The sequence below is a fragment of the Fistularia commersonii genome, chromosome 30 (assembly GCF_037954325.1).
Source record: "Fistularia commersonii isolate RoL2024-O1a breed Wild chromosome 30, RoL_Fcom_v1.0, whole genome shotgun sequence".
In the NCBI taxonomy this organism is placed as follows: domain Eukaryota; kingdom Metazoa; phylum Chordata; class Actinopteri; order Syngnathiformes; family Fistulariidae; genus Fistularia; species Fistularia commersonii.
The window spans coordinates 1,949,751-1,971,050 of record NC_141313.1 but is presented as its reverse complement, the minus strand read 5'-3'; the positions used below and the strand labels follow the sequence as shown (position 1 = coordinate 1,971,050).

Below are 21,300 nucleotides of genomic sequence, written 5' to 3'. Positions count from 1 at the left end.
CGGGGATGAGACGCGCAGGGGAGGGGCCGCCGCCGCCGCCGCCGCCGCCGCCGCCGCCACCCGGACGGGCAGACGGCGAGTTCTTTAAACGCCTTTCTTAGGTCCTCCAATATGGTGTGTGCCACTAAACTCTCCTGATGGAATTGAATGTCATTATCGGATTAGGGCCCTGGCGATCGGACGCGGAAACTGTTTACTACACCGCCGACCGAGGTGTTTTAATGCTGCACCGGGCGCTGCGGCGGAAGGTGCACCGGTTTTTTTTTTTTTTCTGGGACGCCGGAAAAGTTGGAGCCGCCGGTTTTGCTCGGGACCCGGGGGCAGCTTCTGCACGTCCGGAGGCCTCCTCCCGGCGAAGCCCCCCCTCCGTCCCTTAACCCCTCCTCGGCACAGACGCTGCCTGTGGAAAATGTGAACTGACAAAATCCACGTCGAAATTTAAAAAAAAAAAAGTGTTTTTTCTTGTCAAAAAGGGGATTCGGGTGAGTACTTTTTATGATTATCCATGCGGAGTTTGGACGGTGTTAGGAAAGTCGCCGGGTGACCCCTGCCCGCGAGCGCCGAATGACAGTCGGATAACGGCGTTTTGTTTTTTTGTGTTTGTTTTCCAGGGCTCTCCACCCGCCGCCCCGTGATGTCGGTGTCCTCCCTGCCGGAATGGAAGCAGCTCCTGCTGGAGAGGAAGAGGCGAGAGGAGGTGGAGCGCGAGAGGAGGGAGAAGGAGGAGGAGGAGAAGCTGGCCAGCATGCCGGCGTGGAAGCGTGGGATCATCCAGCGGAGGAAGGCCAGGCAGGAGAGCCTGGGGGACCGGGAGAAGGACCGGGACGTCCGCCTCTCGCAGGGGGAGCTCAGGTCTCTCTCCGACGGTCTGAGCGACACCGATAGCTCCGTAGCGCTCAACCCGGGTAGCGATCCGTCCCTGAGTCCGGATCCGGGGCTGCTCCTGGACCCGGAGTCCCAGCCGGCCGGCCAGGTGTCCGCGGAGACCATCGTCCCCGTCCACGAAAACCCGTTTATCCGAACGCAGAGCGCGTGGAGGAAAGGGCGGGACGCCGACGTCGGGTACGAGGCGGAGGTCAAGGCGACCTCCAGGGTCCACGACGTGGAGCTGAAGACGGAGCGCTTTCGAGATTTGAGCGAAGGGCGGGAGAAAGAGAGGACGGGGAGGGACAGGAGCCGAGGACGCGAGCGGGACGGCAGCAGGGAGGCGTGGGAGAAGGAGAAAGGCCCGTGGAAGGAGGCGGTGAAAGATCTGCCGAAAGCCAGGAAAGACGACGAGGAGGAGAAAGAAACGCCGGTGCCGTGTCTGCGGACCATCCGGGCGGACAACATCATCATCATCGAGCAGGACAGGAGGTGCGGCGACGACAAGAGGGGCAAGTGGAGGGACGTGGACAGGGAGAGGCTGGAGGAGGAGCACCAGGGGAAGAGAGCCGTGAAGATGGACCTGCGGGAGATCCTGGCCGGAGGCGGCAGCGTGACGGAGATCCGAGCCTCCGACGTGCTCATCATAAAACCCCCGGCCGGCGTGGAGGAGAGGAGTCCGCCCGGGGAGGCCGGAGGGAAGGGCTCGGGAAGAGAGGACGGGGAAGCCAAGGGGAACTCGGACGGGCGGAGGGAAGGTCCGAGCCGGGAGCTCAGGACCGACGTGTCCTGGCTGAGAGACAAAGCGACGGGGAAGGAGAAGGAGCGACCCTGCGGCCAGGCGACCGTCATCAAGGAGGACAGGAAGGACAGCTCGGACGACAGCGTGTTCGTGGAGCGAGGAGGCCGGGTCAGCCAGCTGCTCAGCAGGTTCGGGGAGCATCCCAAGCCTCCTTCTCGATCCAAGAGCTCGGACAACTTCCTCCAGCCGGAGAGGAGGAAGTTCTTCGGGGATCTCGGCGATCGGCGAGCCGAGGGGCGGGCGGGGGACGGCGGGAGCTCGCCGCCCAAAGGGGTGCCCAAGCGCTCGTTCAGCTTCTCAGACCGAGTCCTCTGCGTTAAGGAGAACGGCTTGGACGGCGAAGGGTGTTCTGAGAGGAGGCCGCGGGAGAGGATACACTCGGACAAGGGCGCGGGGTGGGAAACGGTGAAGGTCAAACTAGGGTGCGCTCGCCTCTTGGAGAAAGACGTCGCGGGGAAGCACAAACACGGGAAGGACGAGCGGGAGCAGAGGAGGCGCGAGGCGGACGCTCTCCTTCACAACCAAGTAAAGAAAGTAGAGCCGGCGGAGAGGAAGGCGGGCGAGGCGGAGGGGAACCCGGGGTTCACCATGGCGTACGTTCAGAACACCGAAGGGATCTCCTTCGCCAAGAGGATTCCCATCAGGCAGGACGGGAAAGCGCGGGTGGCCGAACGAGACGGGAAGCCGCCCGGAGCGGATCGGGAAGCCGAGGCGAGAGGTCACGGCCGGAAGGACCCCCGGAGGGAGGAGGCGCCCCAAAACGCCGGGCCGGCAAGCCCGAAGCCCGCCGCGACCGAAGCCCCGGGGCTGCCGGGCGCGGTTGGAGATATCGGAGTAAAACGGAGCGGCTCCCAGGAGTCATCGGTGCTTTCCCTGCACACCGAGGAGCTGATCACCAAAATCGAAAAAATCGGAGATACCACCGTTTACTGTCAGGAAAGAGTTCGCAGAGCCGCGAAGGAGAACGAGCCGGAGGGGCAGGTTTACGGCGAGGGCCAAGGACACGACGTCGCCGCGAGATCTCCAAAGAGGACGGCTTCGGCGGAGGCTCCGCCGGGTCCCCTGGAGATCCAGATCCCCAGAACGGTGTTCTACGTGGCAGAAGAGGCGCAGGACAAGAAAAAAGATAATGAAGGAGGACAAGGGGTGGAGAGGAGGGATAGCTGGAGGGTTGGGAAGCCGCTGAGCCGCATCGAGTCCCTGCGGGAGAAGATTCGCCAGAAAGAACTGGAGAGGTTGAAGCGAGCGGAGGATAAAGGCGCCGACGGCGAGGAGACGGAGCGAGAGCAGGAAACGGAAGCTTCTCTGCAAAAGAGGACGCCTGGAGGCGAGCAGGGACAGGAAGAGGCACCAACGCAGACATCTGTGGCCGCCAATGACAGCGTACAGGAAGTGCGTCTGTTGAGAACCTGCCCTCAGCTTCCTGTTCCCGCATCGCCGGCTGACAGAGGAGAGGAAGTAAGCGACAGTCTCGCCGCCGCAAGCTCAGAGGCGGCCGTCGACGCTTTCCGAACATCGGAGGACAAAGATGACCCTTCGGAGGAGCCGCTGAGAGACAGCGAGGAGGAAGAGAAGGAAGTCTCCGCCGACGAAACGCAGGAATGTACCTCCACGCTTGATTCTCCGCCTTCCTCTTCGCCGCCCGATCTCAACTCCCTCGCAGCCATGAGTCGCATCTACAACCTGGAGACGGTGGGTTCCAGGTTGGGGTTGTGTCTGAGAGAGAGGGACGCCGAAGTGTCGTCGGTGCACCTGGTGAAGGTGAGGCCGATCGTGTCCGCCGCGCACCAGGGGGACGGGAAGGTGTTCTCCGGCGAGGACCTCCGCGGCGTTCAGGCCATCCAGCGGCAGATCGAGCAGTTTCAGCTCAAAGAGCAGGAAGTGCTGCAGACTCAGCGCGTCGCCGCTTCGCCGCCCAACGTTCTTTCAAGGGACAGGGAGGCTAAAGTGCAGCCGGTCAAGGGAATAATAAAGCCCCAGTTGAAGGACGACGTAAAGAGCCAAGAGAAAGATCAAGAAAAATCGGAATCGTCGCCTAAAGCTTCTCCTCAGCACGTTTCTACTCCGTCCGGACGCTCGGACCAGACGGTCGCCGTCGCCCCTTCTCTTCCCGGGAGCCGATCCCCGGACGTTTCCCCCGTCGCGTCGGACTCGGCCCCGACCCCGGCCCCGTCCCCGGCCCAATCCCCTTCCGTGTCTCCATCCCTGGCGCCGTCACCGCCGCTCTTCTCCATCAGGAGTGTCTTCGGAGGCCACGCCAAGAGGGGCGCCACCATCACCATCAACCCCAAAAAGTCCGTCGGGGGAGACCGACCGTCGGGGACGGGGAAACCCCCGGAGCAGCAGGTCCAGACGGCGGCCGAGCCGGGGAAGAAGAAGTACCCCAAGGTGGAGGAGATCCAGGTGATCGGCGGGTACCAGAGTCTGGAGAAGTCCTGCCTGGTGAAGAGCAAAGGGACCCCGAGACGGGTGAGTTGGACGGCGGTCGACGGCCGAAACCGTGGTTTTGGTTCTCCGTCGGCGGGCTAACGTGAGCGGATCCGCGGTTTCCGAACCGGTTTACCACCGAGGCCGGATGACGGCGAAACAAAAACAAATCCCCCGCGATATCGACACCTGTCGGGATAACAGATTAGGATTATCTTGGGTGTATGGATTATCGTCAGTGGGGATACATAACCCCTCGGTCTTAGCGTCCCTTAAATATTGGGGGCCGCTTGAAGTCCGCTCATTTAAAAACCACCTGCAGCTTTTAGCTAAGCTCTAAATTTATTATCATCTGATCTGGATCTGGAGAATCTACAGAGGAAACCAAGGACGGAGATTATGCGTCAGAAAGTGCGACAGTGAAAACGTCACCGTCTCGGTTTCGGTAAAAGGGAAAGAGACGCTCGGCCGTCTTTCGGCGTCATGAGGCGAGGAGCCGTCACCTGGCGTCACCTGATTGGCGTTCGCCGCCTCTCAGAATCCCCTTTCACTGGGAGAACATCCCCTCCGATGGAGGAGTTACAACCGCACAGACAGACTTAAGCCAGTTAAAGCCTTATCGAGCACGACATCTTGATTCTCCCCGAGGGATCGACTTTGCCCCGGCGTTCTAATTCCGTACAGACTTTTTGACTTTTTCCCAACTCGCCGGCGATCTGCCACTCGGTTAATGAATTGAGTTTTAATCAATTTTCTCCAAATAGCCACACTTTCCAGGGACCCACCCCACCGACATCTTTCAGCCGAAAAGTATTTTAACCCTCATATTATGTTAAGGGTCAATTTGACCCATTTCACCCATTGACCCAATGGGTCAAATTGACCCTTAACATAATATGAGGGTTAACGTTGACAACAAAAGGCCAAAAAAGACGTTTTTTTTTTTTTTTTTTTTCGCTTTTCAGCTCCGGTCTGCGGCACTGAACTCCAAAGCAGCATTGTCGTCCACTAGCCTCGCTTTCCGTTTTCCTCGTCCGCAATCACAGACAAACATCCGTCAGCTGTCGTGAGAAGAACGCCGTTTACGAGAACGTGAATCCGCTCTATCAAAAAGTATCGGAAGAGTCAACTAGAGGAGACGCAGAAGTGAAACCTCTTGTTGTTCTGAACTTTGCTTCCTCGAGGGGGAGGCCGGTTCACACCTGTAGGTGTTGCAGATGTTTCTCAGATGAGCAAACATCTGAAACACCTGCAGGTGCGACGCTTACGGAAAGAAGCGGTGATGTTTACGGTGCTTGGACGGGAGCCGCGAAGCTCCACTCGCCTGCTGAAATGTAGCGTTCTGTTTCTTAATCCCATGTTTTAAGACCACCGAATTAGCCTTAATCCCCACATTTTAGAGCTCTTTTCACACAGCGAGGCTCTGAGTGCAGGGCTTCCTTGTTCCCTCCGAATAATATTTGGCTGTTTTTTTCTTTTTGGTGGCGAGTCAGCCCCGGCCACGGCGGACAGATCTCCCTTTGTATCTGCTCGTTCGCCTCCTAGCAGGGGTTTGCTGTGTTTGGACCGGAGTCCTGGCAGCCTGGCTTCTGATCGGCCCGAACTTCCGCCGCCGAGAGGACGGTGGGGGGTTCAAGCGTTTGCCGGCTTTCTCATTCGCCGAAACGTCATGTTCTCGCTCGCTTCCTCTTTTAGACCTCACTTCCTCCCGGGCGTTCGGACTTTTTATTGAGAAATCCTACCCATCTTGACGGCAACAAAACGTCCGGGAGTGGACGTGTGCGTTTGAGCGCTCCCTCCCCCGCCGGGAGATATAGCTGCATAAACAAACCTTCACGGGAATAAATCTCCTCCAGTAATCCCTTGTTTTACCTCCAGGACCACAATCTCTTCTTCTCTCCCTGTCTGTAAACACCGGCCTCTTTAGCGGTGGCAGTAAAGCTCCAGGCGGTGGCCACCTGTTGCTCCCACCTCGTCGCTCTGCAGACACCCTGACGTCAGAGGCCCCCCGTCTGTTCCTGAGCTTCGTGTCCGAGAGGGCGCGACCTTCTTGACCTTCTTCCTCCTCCGATTTCGCACTCCCGCTTTGCCCCTGCGCCGGACGCCATTCGGTTTTGCTCTCAGGAGGTTCCCGCTCTTTCCTGCACGGAGTTTGCTATTCCCGCTACGGTTTATTTGATAATAAACGTCACTTATCCCGCACTTCGCTCGTTGTTATCTCGGGATTAGCCTCCCGTGTCTCGGTACGATTCGCCGAGCGTCCAGAGATATCGTCTGGATGAAGCGAAGGTGCGTTCAGGGGTGTCAAACTCGCAACAGCATCATGGTTGCCCACAAAAGGCCACACGGAACCGTCACAGTTTAAACGTAATGTAAAATAACTACTCCTTGATGTTAAAATGTATTACTCATTCAAATCCAAAATGTTACATATGCATTTGGATATAAATAATATTTTGGCTTTCAATTCTTCCACAACTTGCTTTTCCGGAAGGCTATCTTTAGCATACTTAGCTCCGTGTTGCCGACGTAGATTGTACTCTTCGACGACCGACGCCGCCTCGAACCAGAAAAGATGCCACTTTTTCTCCTCGAGGCTCAAACATGTATTCACCTTCCCATCTTTTAAGAAACAGCCTTCCATCTGCATCAACTTTTCTCTTCCTGGACACTTTGGGATCATTTGTACGTCTCAATTCCGCTTGTTGATGTGGATACAGCGCCATCTAATGGCGGGACGCCGTCACTTTGCGGGTAACATGATTAGCATGAAAAGTAGCTTAAGGTCAATGCAGGTGTTTGATTTATTAAGTAAAGACAGTCAGACCTTTTAAGACGTTCTCGCGGGCCACATCTGGCCCGCAGGCCTTGAGTTTGACACGTGCGCCCTACGCTGAGACGCTGCAACGACAATCCTGGCCGCGAACGGTTTCCTGTCAGGTTCGGGGTCATCTGTAAACAAATCCCTCGGGAGCGGCGGTCTCGGCGCAAACAAGCTAAAAAGCACTTGTAGGGACGTCTCTCTTTTTACAGCTAAAAGCCAAGATGTAGCGTTTCCCGGAGCGAGCGGTGAACTCGAACGTCAACTCCCGCCCGAGGGAGTATTTCCCAGGCATTAATCTCCACGTCGTCGCTCGACATTAAGCCGACGGTGAGAGAAAGTCTCGGAGAAGGTGACGAGACGCTCTCCTCCCCGATAGCTGGGAAACGGGCAAACGCTTACGGGAAAATATAGTGACATTTCAGTTTCGCTGTTTCTGTTCTTTCTTTCCAGAAACTGACAGAAACCCATTTCTCTGAAATGAATAGACTTTGTATTTACTGCATGGCTCTGCTGAAATAGTGGTTAATCCAGATCCTTTCGTTCGAATGCTGGATCTTCACGATTTGTCGACCACGTTGATCAAATCGCTAATTCATTTCAACTCGGCAGCATATTTTAAATCCGCTTTGTGTCAGTCGTCACGTTCTCTACAGATTACTAGCTTTTAGTACCTTCAAGGTTGAGCTGCTAACGACCCAGACGCCCTTCACGGTTTGAAGGAAAACACTGACAAACGTGTGAACGTCTGCTCTCGTTCTCGCCTCAAACCAAACAAGCGTCCGTTTGAAATGACAGAAAACCGCCAGAACGGGTGGGCGATTCCTTCTTAACGCGTCGTTTCTTACTTGGTGCGCAGGTGAAGGTGTGTTTCGACGAGGACCAGCTGGAGCAGGTGTGCGAGTACCCGTCGGAGACCTCAGCGCTGGCGTGCACGCCATTCCCTCCGGAGCCGGGGAGGTGGGAGCCGCCGGGCGAGGAGGACGACGACGACCACGAGGAGCGCAACGACGTGGACGGCGGCGCCACGGTGTCCAAGGGCTCCCGGAGCGTGGGGATTTCCACGGGACACGGCCTCCGAGTGGGTCAGTGTCACCCCCTCCTCAAAAAGCACAGCGTGTGATCGACACTTCCCTCTGAAAGAAAGAAAAAAAAACATAGAATGTCCATTTCCTTATGATGTATTTTAAGCACAAGTGTTATTTAAAGGACGCAGACGGTACATTTATGACTGCAAAGAAATCCAAAGGAAGTACCGTTGGATCTGGCGAGTCGGAGGTCGAAGCGACTCACACGACCGAAAGTTATTTTTGCAAGGTGGAAATGGGGTCTGAAAAGCTGCGAGTTACCTCATATTGCACTCTGGGACTCGTTTTGTTTTGATAAACCGTCCCTTTCTCTCATTTTTACACCCGACAGTGAAATCCAAGCATCAGCCAGCTTGCTAACTGGCTAATTAGCGAACTAGCTCGCTACCTCCTGTGATATTTTCTCTTCCGCTCTTAAATCAAGGATTAGAGGAAGGAGAAAAAGCACCAAAATGGCTGGGATTCATGTTCGCTAACAGTCTGGTCGTCTCAGACGCTGTCCAAATGTGTGTTTTTGCCTGTAAGCTGGGGTTTTCACTGGGTTTTCTACGGGGGAGCGGCGGCCGGCCCGATCGAGACGATAGCAACCATCTTGTTTGTCCAGCCAAATAGACACGGTAAAATAATCCGTCACGCGGAAAGCTAAATCTTTTTCTACTGCCTCGCAAAATACGACCTTTCGCTCACGTCCTTGTGTTTAGCTCCTCAAAATTGGATAAAGTTCGGCGACACCTAGCAGGTTCATTAGCGGTTAGCTAAGCGCGAGAAGCCATTGTGAGCGAAAAAAGCTATAAACATATCGAATATCAGTTGCAAATGTCCAACGGTGGAAAATAAGAGGTGGGTGGGTATGAATAAAAAGTCACATTGTGAATTAGGAGAGGTTTGTTTAGATATATATTTAGTCGCCTTCCGTCTTGAAGCCAGTCACCTCGCCAAAACCCCCTCGTGACACCATCAGCAACCTCTTCCCTTCCGCCGTTTTTGTTTTTATTACATTTTGTCCCTTCTTTCCCGTGTCGAAACCAGCGTCGCTAATCCCGACGTTGTCTGACGTAGCGCCGACGCGAATGCGCCACCGGAGCCGTGGGGTTTGACGCTAATTGTGACAGAACAGCAAACAGGGTGACGTGAATGTATTTGTAAAAAAAAAAAAAAAAACGGCGGATGATCACTATTCTATGCAACTTAACGTTACGATCGTATTCTCTAGCGAATGTGTCGAGTTAGTTTCTTCTCTTGATTGCTCTCTGGGTAGGAGTCGTTTCCGAGGAGCGATGTTTTTGGTCATCTGGTTTTCATGTGCCTGCTGGATTCGCCCCGTACAGATGACTTAAAACCGAAGCCTATAAAAAGAAATACGGTGAAAAAGCGGTTTGCAATCAGCGGAAGAGGAGCGGGGCGGTCGCTGGGGGGTTTCGTCGAGCCTTACCGTTCACAAAAGGGCGACGACGCTTGCGAATTTAACATCGCCGTACCTGGAAGCGGCCGCCGTACGCAAACGTGCAGAGTGTGTGTGGTGTGTAAACGAGTATTATGACTGGTAAAGGAGGTGTACATGATGCGATGTCTGCTCAAATGACGGACACCTATTTTATCTATTACGGATAAAGAAGCTGGCTTCAAGAGAAAAAAAAAAAATCAAATAAATACTGCATTAAGAAAAGAAAAAGATGTCTCTTGTCTTGATTCCATTGGTTGTTTTTTTTTTTTTTGCGCCACTATCCGACTCCTTCTGGCTCTGGGAAAGAATAACTTTATCCCGAAGGAAATTGTTGTGCCAGAGTTTCAAGTAAAACATAACAATAAAAGATAATAGTAGGAAGGAGGAGAATAAGAAATACAATAAAATATAAAGTGTCAAAGTTAAGGCTATCAAGTGTTATCAACACGATGTGTTGAAAAATGTCGGGACCTTCTGGCTGATCCCTCCGGACCTTCTGCCCGGTGGACGTCCAGCAGAAACCGTATTTTTATTCTCAGATTAGTCGCCATGGAGCGGGCGTGCTTGATAAAGTATATATACCATATATTCCAGACTAGTGAACGCACCTGGCTATTAGCTGCACCGGCTAAAAATAACGAAATCAATCGATGTGTACCGTACATACTATATAGGCCGCACTTGTCTATATATATACACCAATATTTTTTTAACTTTTAATTCAATACATAAGAATAAGATTAACTTTATTTATCCCCAAGGAAATTGTTGTGCCAGAGTTTCAACTAAAACACAACCATAATAAATAATAGTAGGAAATTGCATAAACAGTAAAAATAAGGGGGGGGGGGGGGGGGATAAGAAATACAAATAAAACTATAAAGTGTCAAAGTCAAGGCTGTAAAGTGTTTTAAGGTCTTAAGTGCAAATACGTACCTGATTTTTTTTTTTTTTTTCCAAACAGTGCCTGTGACACGGCTGATGAAAAAGAGAAATAATAAATAATAAAAGTCCATCTATCCAGCTAGTTGACCCCCCCCCCCCCCCCCCAAAAAATCCATAAAATAGTTGTTTAAGCCGCAGTTTTCAAAGCATGTGAAAAAAGTAGTGTCTTTTAGTCCGGAAATGACGGTAACGTTAATACCGTGTTTCTGGATCTCTAGTCCTGTACACACTTTACACTTTTCGTCATACGACACTAAGAGCGTCATCAAGTCTGGGGATGATGCAGCAGTGGTGGGACCGATCCAGGGTGAGGATGAGTCGCGTTATCAAGACAAAGTCCACCTAAAAGCAACAAACACTGAACTCCAACGAAACCCAAGAACACACACACAACAACATGATGAAAGACTCATCGCATCCTGAGCATCACCGCTTCAACCTTCTGACGCTTGAAGAACCCAACTTCAAGATTCCTGGACAGCTTCTACACCGGAAGCGTGAAGGAACTGATCAATAAACACTGAAGAAATAATAATGACAAGATGTGCAATAAAAATATGTTTACAGTTTTTTTTTCTTCTGTTTTTTAATTGATTTTAAACCTCATATATTAGAACCATATATATAAATATGTATGTATGTACAAATTTATATCCTAAAATATATTTTCTTTTACACTCACCTATTTATGTGTCGTACGGTGGGAGTAGCACTAACAGTTATTTTGGAACAGCGACGTTTCAATGACAATAAAATCATTCTGATTCTGGTTTGAAAAAGCTGTATATTGCAGACTAGCTCTTTGGAAGAAAGCTTCATCTTCAGCCACATTCAATACATTAATAAAAAATAATGCAACACATCTTTAACCTCAGTCACTGTGTAGAGTCACAGAATTCAAGGTGAAACCTCTATCGTTTATATCAAACAGCAATAAACTACCGATAATAATAACAATTCCACTTTAGGGACAAACATCTGGAAAATGCTTTAGAAACCGGAGGATCAGTTTGGGGAAAGTATGATTTTGTGGATTCAATACATTAAAAAAAAATTCAACACATCTTTACCCTCAGTCTCTGTGTAGTCACAGAATTTAAGGTGAGATTTATTTCCTAGGTGAAACCTCAAACGTTTATATCAAACAGCAATAAACCACCGATAATAATGATAATAATAATAATAATAATGATAAAAATAACAATTCCGCTTTAGGGACTAACATCTGAAAGATGTTTTAGACACCAGAGAATCGATTTGGGGAAAGTATGATTTTGTGGATTCAATACATTAAAAAAAAAATCAACTCATCTTTAACCTCAGTCGCTGTGTAGAGTCACAGAATTCAAGATGAGGTTTATTTCCTCGGTGAAACCTCTAACGTTTATATCAAACAGCAATAAACAACCGATAATAATAGTAATATTTATATTATTGATAATAATAATTATAATAATAATAATAATAATAATTCCAACTCGTAGGCGTCTTTGTGCCAAGCGTCGATATCCGCTGCAACAGCGACACCTTGTGGACAAAAGTGGTACTGCACCACGTCACGCAGCTGTTTACGGAAACACGTTTTGACGTCACCGCGTGTGCGGGCTTGTAACGCTTCGCTACGTGAAGCTTTGCATGCACCGCACTTCGGAAGCCCGGAACCGCCGCGAAGTTTCCCAGTTTCCGTCAGATATTTTCCATTTGTCGGAGATTGTTTTTTTTTTTTTTCCAGGCGATGAGGATCCTCGACCGGAAGCGTGCGGGCTGCAGGAGGGCCGACCTCCACCTCTGAGAGCAAAACCTGACGACTTTGTGCAACTTTTCAAACACACCGCCGCCGCTTTAGGGACAAACATCTGGAAGATGCTTTAGAAACCGGAGGATCGATTCTGGGAAAGTATGATTTTGTGGAAACTTCAAACTGGAGCGTGCAGAGCGCTGCTGCCTCGGGTAAGTTGCGTGTGTGTGTGTGTTAGTGTATTTATATGTATATATTTAAATATCTATAAGTGTGTGTGTGTGTTGTGATACCTTTGAATGCCGGAGCGGCCAAACACTTCTTCCCACATGAGAAAAGGGCGCACACTTCCTACTTCCGGTGGCCCTGGTCATTTCCTCCAGTGTTCTTCTCTTCCAGGTGGCGCCAAGGCGGGAGCGACGCTTCTCCTCCTCCTCCTCCTCCTCCTCCGTGCCCCCGCAGCCGGTCCCCCCGCTTAGCCAGACCCTGCAGGGCTACCTGAGGTGCCTGGAGCCCCTGCTGCCCCCCGAGGAGCTGGCTCACACCCGCAGGATGGTGCAGGATTTCGGGCGTCCCGGCGGCCTGGGCCCCCGGCTGCAGGAAGGGCTGGAGCGCAGGGCCAGGACCACCAAGAACTGGGTGTGTTTCTGCTCCGGATCATTTTGTTTCTCTCCTTAGACGAGGGAAAGTCTCAAGACGCACAGGATGGATGGATGGATGGATGGATGGATGATGGATGGAGGTTTCAGTATGAAAGGCCTGAAAAGCCTTGCATGGTCCTCAAACTTGCTTCAGAACCTCGATGGATCATTTGCTTAGCTAAACAGAATAGTTTTATGACTCTTTCCATCACCGTCATCCTTCTCCTCCTCCTCTTCTTCTTCTGTGAAATTCCACGTTGGCCGAGTCGTCCAGCGAGACGCTGCCGGGAAAGACTTCCCACATTTTACAAAGCTCTGCTTTTCCCAGGAACTTCTTAGTCTGGAGCTGCAAACCACTCTCCCCATCTGACCGGTGTGTGTGTGTGTGTGTGTGTGTGTTTGTGTGTGTGTGTGTGCGCGCAGATCTCGGACTGGTGGGTGCAGTGGGCGTACCTGGAGAGCCGACAGCCGCTGCCTGTGCATTCCAACCCGGCCATCTCGCTCCCCAGGAGAGATTACAATGACTGGCGGAGTCAGCTAGTGTGAGCCAACACACACACACACACACACACCAAAAATGTGTGACTTCAAAAAGGAGAGAAGGCTGGAAACAAACACACGCCATGATACTTCGTGGAAATAGAAGTAACGCATCAGAACGTGAGCCGTCCAATCAAAATAAAATAAAGAAAAAAGAAAAATTGGAAAATATAAGGTGGAACTTTGACTTCCCAGTGAATCCTCATTCTCTTATATTATATTTTTAATTTTTTTTTTTTTTTTACAATTTTTTTTAAATATTATTTGTTTACATTTTTCTTATTTTAAAACGCCTTCCAAAACCGGGCGTCTGGAAGGGATTCACAGCATTTCAATTCATTTCAACAGAGAAATTTTCTGCGCGAGCAAAATTGAGTAACGAGCTCCGTCACAGAACCAATTCAAGTGTGTTTTCCGTGCAGGTTTGCATCCAAACTGATCGCCGCCGTGCTGGATTTCAAGGCCAAGATCAACACGTGAGTCCCCTGGCAAGTTTCCCGCACACGGGGAATTACAAATGGCCGATCGTCGAATTCGCACCGAGTGACGTCTTTGAGCTCAGCCTCCGATGATCATCCGTCTCCGTATTTATTAACCCCGACCCGCCCGCGCTACGGACAACCTGGCGTTATCCTCTTATCGCCTCCTAATCTGCGCGACGGCGCTCGGCTCCGCTCGGGGCTATTTCCGAACCGCGCTTCAGCTGGCGTCGCGTCGCATTTCTTGCTACCTGACGCTAATCTGTGTCTAAATCAGTGTGTAACCGCACACCGCAGCCTCGCCCGAGGTTACGCCGGGGCGCTCGGGACAATTTTTGTGATTAAACCCCTCCCTTCTTTCTCCACGTGGAGCAAGTTCTTCAAGAATCCAGATCCATCCCATTGCAGGTTATGAGCTGCAAAAATCAGCTGAACTAGCAACTCGACGTGTATTTATTATTATTATACTTTTATTTAATTTTTATGCGCGGGGCCGACTAGGTATCATGTTAATTCAACAAAATAGAAATTGCCATTTAAATATTTTCCTTTTTTTTGCATTTTAATTCAACTTTAAAATCTTCAATGGTTATATAAATGTACCAACATTATTTTGTGTGTAATCATTCGAACAAAATTCAAAAAAAAGGGAAAAAAAATGGTAGTTTCTAAATTCAATATTGATTGAAAATACTGATTAAAATATTCAAAAAAAGAGTTTGGCAGGCTGGATAAAAAAAAAAAAAGCTGTAGGGGTTCAGTGTTTTGCTCAAAAACACAAGAATAGGGTGTTAAAAAATAGGGAATTAAAAAAAAAAAAGCAAACGACATCCACAAATAAAAAGACAGCAGCGCGAACAACAACAACAACAAGGATAAGAATAGACAACAGAACGAGGGGAGAATAAAAAAGCAGCAAAGGTGAGAATAGACACAAACAAGGGTAAGAGCATAAACAAAGTGACCATTACAAAAATAAACAGTGGACTGAGACCAACAAGAATAAGAATAGGGACGATCGCTGTCACGACCTGTCAGAGACGCTCATCTAGAACAATCTAGAGCACGGGAGGCCAATTCAATATGAGAAGCCTGAATAGCTTAAACTTATTTCTGCTCAATATTAATTCTGCCCCGCTGTAAAAGGCAGAATAATAACAATTTAAACAAAATCAATCATTCCATCAGCGTTCACAGAAGGTCTAACGTGTTGTTGACCCTCACAAACGCTAAAAAGGTGTTTAGCGGTTCGCTAACGATATGAAATTGATCAACTTTATGCAAAAAGTGCTTTTTATTAGTGTTCTATGATGGCACGTCACTGCTGCAGAGTTCAGCAAACATTCCTAAGTAAACTTTTTCTGGTGATTTTGTGGGATACGGCCTAAGTCGTATTTATTTGGTGTTCAAAGCGTGATAAAAATACCCTTGCTGGTTTTGCGGTTTTGCGACCAATACATCTGACCGCCTTCATCAGACAAGTATTTGCATCGTCCTCCATGTTTGACATATTGACCGTTCAAATTGTATACCTTATACAGCTTTGACTTTTGAAAATAAATATTTAGCGGTCGACGACTTGGTAAAAACACGGCGTTCGGCATCATCTTTTACTAGCGTGAGCTTACATTTGGAGGGGTTAACTGGCTCGCATCAATCGTCTCAGTTCACGTCATCGATGTACGTGGGTGCGTCGTTCCGTTAAAAAAAAAAAAGGCACAGTTTTCTAAATTAGAGCAACACTTGTAGAACATTAACGGAATAAATGCTTTTTTTCGCTTCATGTTGTGATTAACCTCATGCGGGCTAGATATGGCTGTAAAAAATAATGCCTACGTCTGCCCTCGAGTGCAGTCGTGTCATACATAGCCTGCAAATTCACGCATCGGCGGGAAGGGAGCGAGGGATGGCGAGGGATGGCGAGGGATGGCGAGGGATGGCGAGGGATGGCGAGGGATGGCGAGGGATGGCGTGAGCTAGCCGCTCCAAAGTTATGCCGGGCGAGTTCTTCCGCTTTGCTGCCCTCTAGTGGCAGAACACGATAAACAAACCTTTTGCAAAGAAGGCATTTTTCAAGCTGCGCGTGCGTGTGTGTGTGTGTGTGTTTACAATACAAGTGTGGGTAGATCACATGGGATTAAACAAAAAACAAAAAACAGACTTCAGCCTGTCATCCGTCCTCACTTTATTGACGTCCACGTCTGACCTTTGACCTTTCCTGACACGTAGGTCACCGCACAAGCTAGCAGGTTACCTAGTTATCCTCCAATTTATTTTTTTTAAACTTAAGGGTATTAAAATGAGTGGGGGAGTCGGGCGAAGTAAGAAGCCAAAATCTTAGCACTTCCACAGGGAGTGGGGGGAGGACTTTTTAGTTTTACTACGTCATTTTTAAAGTGCGTTCGCCTCGTCTGGCAGTCCACCGCCGCTGTACCAAAAAAGATAAATGTGCAGCGGCTTTTTCGGACCGTTCGTTAACAAACTCGGACTCCGACTTCCCTCCGAGCCGAGGAGGAGAAGGACGGAGGACCTAAAATTGTCCAGACCGCAGTCATTTTTCTCACAACTAACCTCAAAAGCAAAGGCAATGTAATGACAAAAAAAAATCTCCACAGTTTTATTTTGCAATCTGGGTTCATGCAGTTATGCAAGGTACGCTTAGAATATTGTGATAAAGTTCTTTATCTCCTGTAATGCAATAACGAAAAAACAAAAATGTCATACATTCTGGATTCATTACAAATCAACTGAAATATTGAGATGAGATGAGAACAACTTTATTTATCCCCAAGAAAATTGTTGTGCCAGAGTTTCAAGTAAAAACATAACAGTAATAGATAATAGTAGGAAGGAGGGAGAATAAGAAATACAATGAAATATAAATTGTCTTAACTGTTAACTACAAAGGTTGCAATTGCAAGCCTTTTATTATCTTAATATTGCTGATTATGGGTTACATCTTAAGAAACTCAAAAATCCTACCTCAAAATATTAGAATATCATGACAAAGTAATTTTTGTTTTGTAATTACATTACAGAAGATAAAGAACTTTATCACAATGTTCTAATTGTCTGAAACAGTCCTGTATGTTCTACATAGAAAGATTTCTCAATGTACTTAGAAATAAACGGGTTGCATTTTTATAGTAGACGGATTTGGACTTTTTCGAAGTAGCTGAAAAAGCGTGAGGGCACTCTTTGTTTTCAGCAGACCTCATCCCAGGTGTTTTATGAAACAAGCTACGTCCAGGTTCTCTTTGTGTTCCAGCGGGCAGCTGGCGGTGGAGCTCATGCGAGGGAAGCCTCTATGCATGGAGCTTTACCCGCTCCTCTTCTCCTCCTGCCGGATTCCCGGTCCGAAGCACGACTACATCGCCCACTACGGCCGCTCCCGACGGTCGCCCACGCACATCACCGTGGTCAGGAACTACCAGGTCTGATCCTCGACGCTCCCTCTTCAACATTACCCGGGTCGAGCTGGTTCCAAAGCAGCGGTTCTTAACCTGGGTTCGATCGAACCCCAGGGGTTCGGTGGGTCGGTCTCAGGGGTTCGGCGGAGGTCAAGACACACATTGGTGATGACATCACCGGCCGCAGGTGATCACGCCACATAGCTCAGCCTATCCGTGCTGCGGGGATTTTGGCGCGCTCAGTTGTAGTAACTTGTGACTGTCGTGATGGTACGTCATGCGATTTCTTTCTTAATATTTTAATCCCTTCATACTAATTATGTCGGGCAAAAAAAGAAAGCGGTCGGAAGAACACGTACAATACGGATTCACATGTATGACGGAACGCGATTGGAATCGATGTCCTAACCGCATGATTTGCAAAGACAAGATGAGCAATTCTAGTCCGGCACCGGCAAAACTAAGGGAAGGCTTCCTTCAGCTGCATGGAGATGGGAGCTACAAGAACATAGCGCTTGCTGGATTCAAGGTGAAGGGAGCCAGATTCCATGAAAAGGCTACTCCGCCTGTTCTTTGTACCCATCGACGAAATGATCCTCCATCCAATAAAGAAGGGTTCGGTGAATGCGCATGTAAAACAGGTGGGGTTCAGAACCTCCGACAAGGTTAAGAACCACTGTTCTAAAGCGACTCCATCTATCCCCGCCAAGTTCTTCCAGCTGGACGTCTACAACAGCGACGGCTCCAGAATGACGGAGAGCCAGATCCACGGGCAACTGCTGCGGATCAGAGCGCAGTCCTGGAAGACGGACAAGGAGCCCATGGGGATCCTGACCAGCGAGCACCGCCACACCTGGGGCCAGGCCTACAACCGGCTGCGGCGAGGTCAGCGGAAACCGCAATTTTGTTCCGACGCGGCGGGTTTGAGACGTCTCCGTAGCCTGATATGCTAAAGCGAAACTTATGCAGCGCTTTTATACGGGACGGGAAACCGTTAAACTGTTCATTTGCTTTCTTTTCTGGAAGAAACAAAGTTATGGGTCCTGTCGCGCATTTTAAGATGAGTCAGAAGATTTAAAAAAAAAAAAAAAAAAAAGTCCTTCTGGAAACAGCTTTTATTCGTCCCCTTCCTCGTTTGTTTACCCGGGTTTATTTATATTCCCCCCTTTTCCGTCGTTCCACCTCATGTGACTCAGACAAACTGAACAAAGAGTCGGTGCGAGCCATCGAGACGGGCCTCTTCTCCCTGTGCCTGGACTCCCCGGTCATGAGGATATCAGATGAGAAGTATGCACACACACACACACACACACACACACACACACACACACTCAGGTATTTCTGCATTTGCATGATGTTTGCCAATCCCGGCCGCTCCGATATCCTTGCACAGCCTGTTGACTTTCAGTCTTAAGCAACCTTGTCACTTCCTAGTTGTCGCACCGTTGAAACATTTTTTTTGCAGAATTAACCTCGCTTCCTGTCTGCGTGACTTTTGATTGACAGGTACGCCAGCCGCAAGGCCGCCCAGGTCCTGCACGGAGGCGGGACTTTCTCCAACAGCGGAAACCGCTGGTTTGACAAAACTCTCCAGGTGAGGCAGTGTGTGTGTGTGTGTGAACTCACTGATGCGCCTGCTAACCTCGTGCCTTTGAGCAGTTCGTGGTCGGCGAGGACGGCTCCTGGGGTCTTCTGTATGAGCAGGCCACCGCCGAGGGCCCGCCCATCGCCGCGCTGCTGGATCACATACTCAAGTATTGGTGAGGAGTCGCTGGTCGATAAATCACAAGAAACATTCATCAGAACCCCCTCGCCGGCGGCGCTTTTAGGACCGATTTTTGTATTTTCTCCCGACCGCAGTGACAACCCAGACCCGAAGAGGGCGCCGCTGATCCCCCTGCCCATGCCCAAGAAGCTCTACTTCCACATCGACCGGGAAATCAAGAGGGACATCGAACACGCCAAGCAGAACCTCGACATGTAAGCTAGTCCTCGCAAGATGTTTGCGCTGCAGACACTTTAAACCGCACTCGACCTGCAGCTGCCAAGAATTGTTCTGTTTACACCGTCCATATTCATGTCTAGAATCATATTTATAATAATGTTTACACGCTTCCTGTCTGCACAGATCCAAAGTAGGGATGTCAATGAACGGGGAAACACGTTTCTACACTGTACTGTGGCGATATACGCTTTGAAATCTTGAATCTGAGGAGGAAGCCAGGCCGATGTAAACACACTTATCTCCTTCACCTCCATTAAACTAAAAGCTCTTGTCATGCAGAACTCGATGTCCCGTCTCGAGGTCGGTCGTGAGTTGTTGTTTTTTTTTTCGCCTGTTTGTACGGAGGAGAAGGAGAAAGGAAAGTAGGAACATGGAGTCGGTCAGACTAGCTTCACCCGTCGCACGTTTGTATTTAACCGCAGTCTGATCAACGACCTGGACGTGAACGTGTTCAACTTCAAGAGGTTCGGCAAAGATCTCCCCAAGCAGCACAAGCTGAGTCCCAACGCCTTCATCCAGGTGGCGCTGCAGCTGGCCTACTACAGGTGAGGACTTTTCCTTCAATCGCCCATTTAATAATAAACTCTCCAACGTACTTACGCGATAGCTCTATGTGTGTGTGTGTGTGTGTGTGAGGGTCCACAATGAGGTGTGTCCCACCTGTGACATCGCCTCTCAGAGGATGTTTCGGGGCGGGAGGACGGAGTACATCCGCTCCCCCACCAACCAGGCGCTTCGCTTCGTACGCGCCTTCCACGACGCCTCCGTGCCGGTGAGTCGGTGATGAGTTCGGGGGTTTTCGGGGGATTTGCGCCGCCGGCGAGTAGATGACGGTCCCGTTTCCGTGTCGCAGCGCGAGGCCAAGCTGCAGCTGCTGAGAGAAGCCGTGGACGCCCACTCCGCCCTGACCGACCTGGTGAGAGCAGAAGACGAGCCGCGGCGCCGGGCGACCGCGTTTGACCTCTGCTTGACCTCTGCTTGACCTCCAGGCACTCAAAGGACACGGCATCGACCACCACCTGCTGGGACTGAAACTCCAGGCCATCGAGGAGGGACTGAGCATTCCCAAGATCTTCATGGACACGGCTTACGGCGTGGCGACGCACTGGAAGCTGCGAACAGGGCAGGTGTGTGTGTGTGTGTGTGTGTGTGCTGACCTGTATCATCCACTGACGCCACTCTGGGAATTCAGTTCAACCCCGTGTTGAACCCGCAGGCCGGCTGTGTTTATTTCCACGCTCTGTAATTTCCCAGCTTCTGCAAGTCACATGAAGTTCACGCGCGAGCAGCTGCTCGATTCCCCTTTTTTATTTATTTTTTTTTTCCCCTTTCCATCGGCCATTTTTAAAATCCCTGACTGTGACCCATTTCACACATCTTCTGCCCGCTCCTCCCCCCAGGTGCCGGCCAACACCGACAGCGTGATGTGCTTCGGGCCTCTGGTCCCCGACGGCTACGCCATTTGCTACAACCCGCAGGCCGACCACGTTCATTTCTCCATAACCGCCTTCAACTGCTGCGAGGAGACGCACGCCGAGACGCTGGCGCTCACCGTGAAGGAAACCCTGTGTGAGCTGCAGGACTTGTTGCAGCCGGCGGCGTAGCGCGGGAAGAAAACACTCCTTCGCACAAGAACACATTTGAAGGTTCAAGGAATATCAATGTGTGGGTTTTGTTTGGTTTTTTTTTTGAGGGGCGGGGCGGTGGGTTTGAAAGGGACCAATTGACAAAGGGTTTGTTGGTGGCGGTTGAAATGTCTGGTGCTTTAAATTTTGAAATGAATGTAACGCGGACATGCTGTGTTCTCGGCGCCGCTTAATAAAGCCCGTTATTTGATTTTTTTTTTTCGTTTTTGTGCTCCGGAGAGGTTCCCGGGAGTTGTCGAAATGCCAGATTCCGATTAAACAAACTGGTTGTTGTTTTAAGTCAAAGTCAGCTTTATTACTCGTTTCTCTGCGGAGGCGAAGAAACTCAAGTCCAGTTGCCAAGACAAGAAGATTGACAAGAATTCACCACCGCTTGGATGACTGAGAACTTCCGCAAACATGTATAAATGTGTAATTTGAATGTAGAGAATAGCAGCGGGGTTGTTTTTT

The 21,300-nt window shown here is 50.0% G+C and overlaps 2 protein-coding genes across 4 annotated transcripts; both read left to right on the top strand.

The window, feature by feature from the left end:
• The first annotated feature begins 257 nt into the window (after positions 1–257).
• Positions 258–9,674, top strand: ppp1r18 (protein phosphatase 1, regulatory subunit 18). 2 transcript variants are annotated; one of them, XM_086178485.1, is made up of 3 exons: positions 258–482; positions 612–4,135; positions 7,774–9,674. In XM_086178485.1, exons 2-3 carry the CDS (start codon positions 635–637, stop codon positions 8,035–8,037), a joined length of 3,765 nt encoding a protein of 1,254 aa, XP_086034611.1. In that variant the 5' UTR covers positions 258–482; positions 612–634; the 3' UTR covers positions 8,038–9,674. The 2 variants fall into 2 exon arrangements, with proteins under 2 accessions (XP_086034611.1, XP_086034612.1); XM_086178486.1 differs by lacking the exon at positions 258–482 and having other exon boundaries at positions 545–4,135.
• Positions 9,675–12,101: 2,427 nt separating this feature from the next.
• On the top strand, positions 12,102–20,956 carry cratb (carnitine O-acetyltransferase b). Of its 2 annotated transcripts, none has more exons than XM_086177674.1 (15): positions 12,102–12,341; positions 12,529–12,768; positions 13,194–13,312; positions 13,733–13,786; positions 17,058–17,223; positions 17,910–18,084; positions 18,396–18,486; positions 18,706–18,793; positions 18,859–18,959; positions 19,060–19,179; positions 19,627–19,749; positions 19,841–19,976; positions 20,058–20,120; positions 20,194–20,331; positions 20,605–20,956. In XM_086177674.1, the coding sequence occupies exons 1-15, from the start codon at positions 12,291–12,293 to the stop codon at positions 20,806–20,808; spliced, it is 1,869 nt and encodes a 622-aa protein (XP_086033800.1). In that variant the 5' UTR covers positions 12,102–12,290; the 3' UTR covers positions 20,809–20,956. The 2 variants fall into 2 exon arrangements, with proteins under 2 accessions (XP_086033800.1, XP_086033801.1); XM_086177675.1 differs by having other exon boundaries at positions 12,106–12,341; positions 17,919–18,084.
• The last annotated feature ends 344 nt before the right edge of the window (positions 20,957–21,300 follow it).

Bases quoted from the DNA above. Each gene is read 5' to 3' on its own strand.
- cratb (XM_086177674.1), top strand. From the start codon at position 12,291: ATGATTTTGTGGAAACTTCAAACTGGAGCGTGCAGAGCGCTGCTGCCT. The intron at 18,085-18,395 runs GTCAGCGGAAAC...CATGTGACTCAG, and splicing joins CTACAACCGGCTGCGGCGAG to ACAAACTGAACAAAGAGTCG. The intron at 18,960-19,059 runs GTGAGGAGTCGC...TCCCGACCGCAG, and splicing joins GATCACATACTCAAGTATTG to TGACAACCCAGACCCGAAGA.
- ppp1r18 (XM_086178485.1), top strand. From the start codon at position 635: ATGTCGGTGTCCTCCCTGCCGGAATGGAAGCAGCTCCTGCTGGAGAGG. The intron at 4,136-7,773 runs GTGAGTTGGACG...CTTGGTGCGCAG, and splicing joins GCAAAGGGACCCCGAGACGG to GTGAAGGTGTGTTTCGACGA.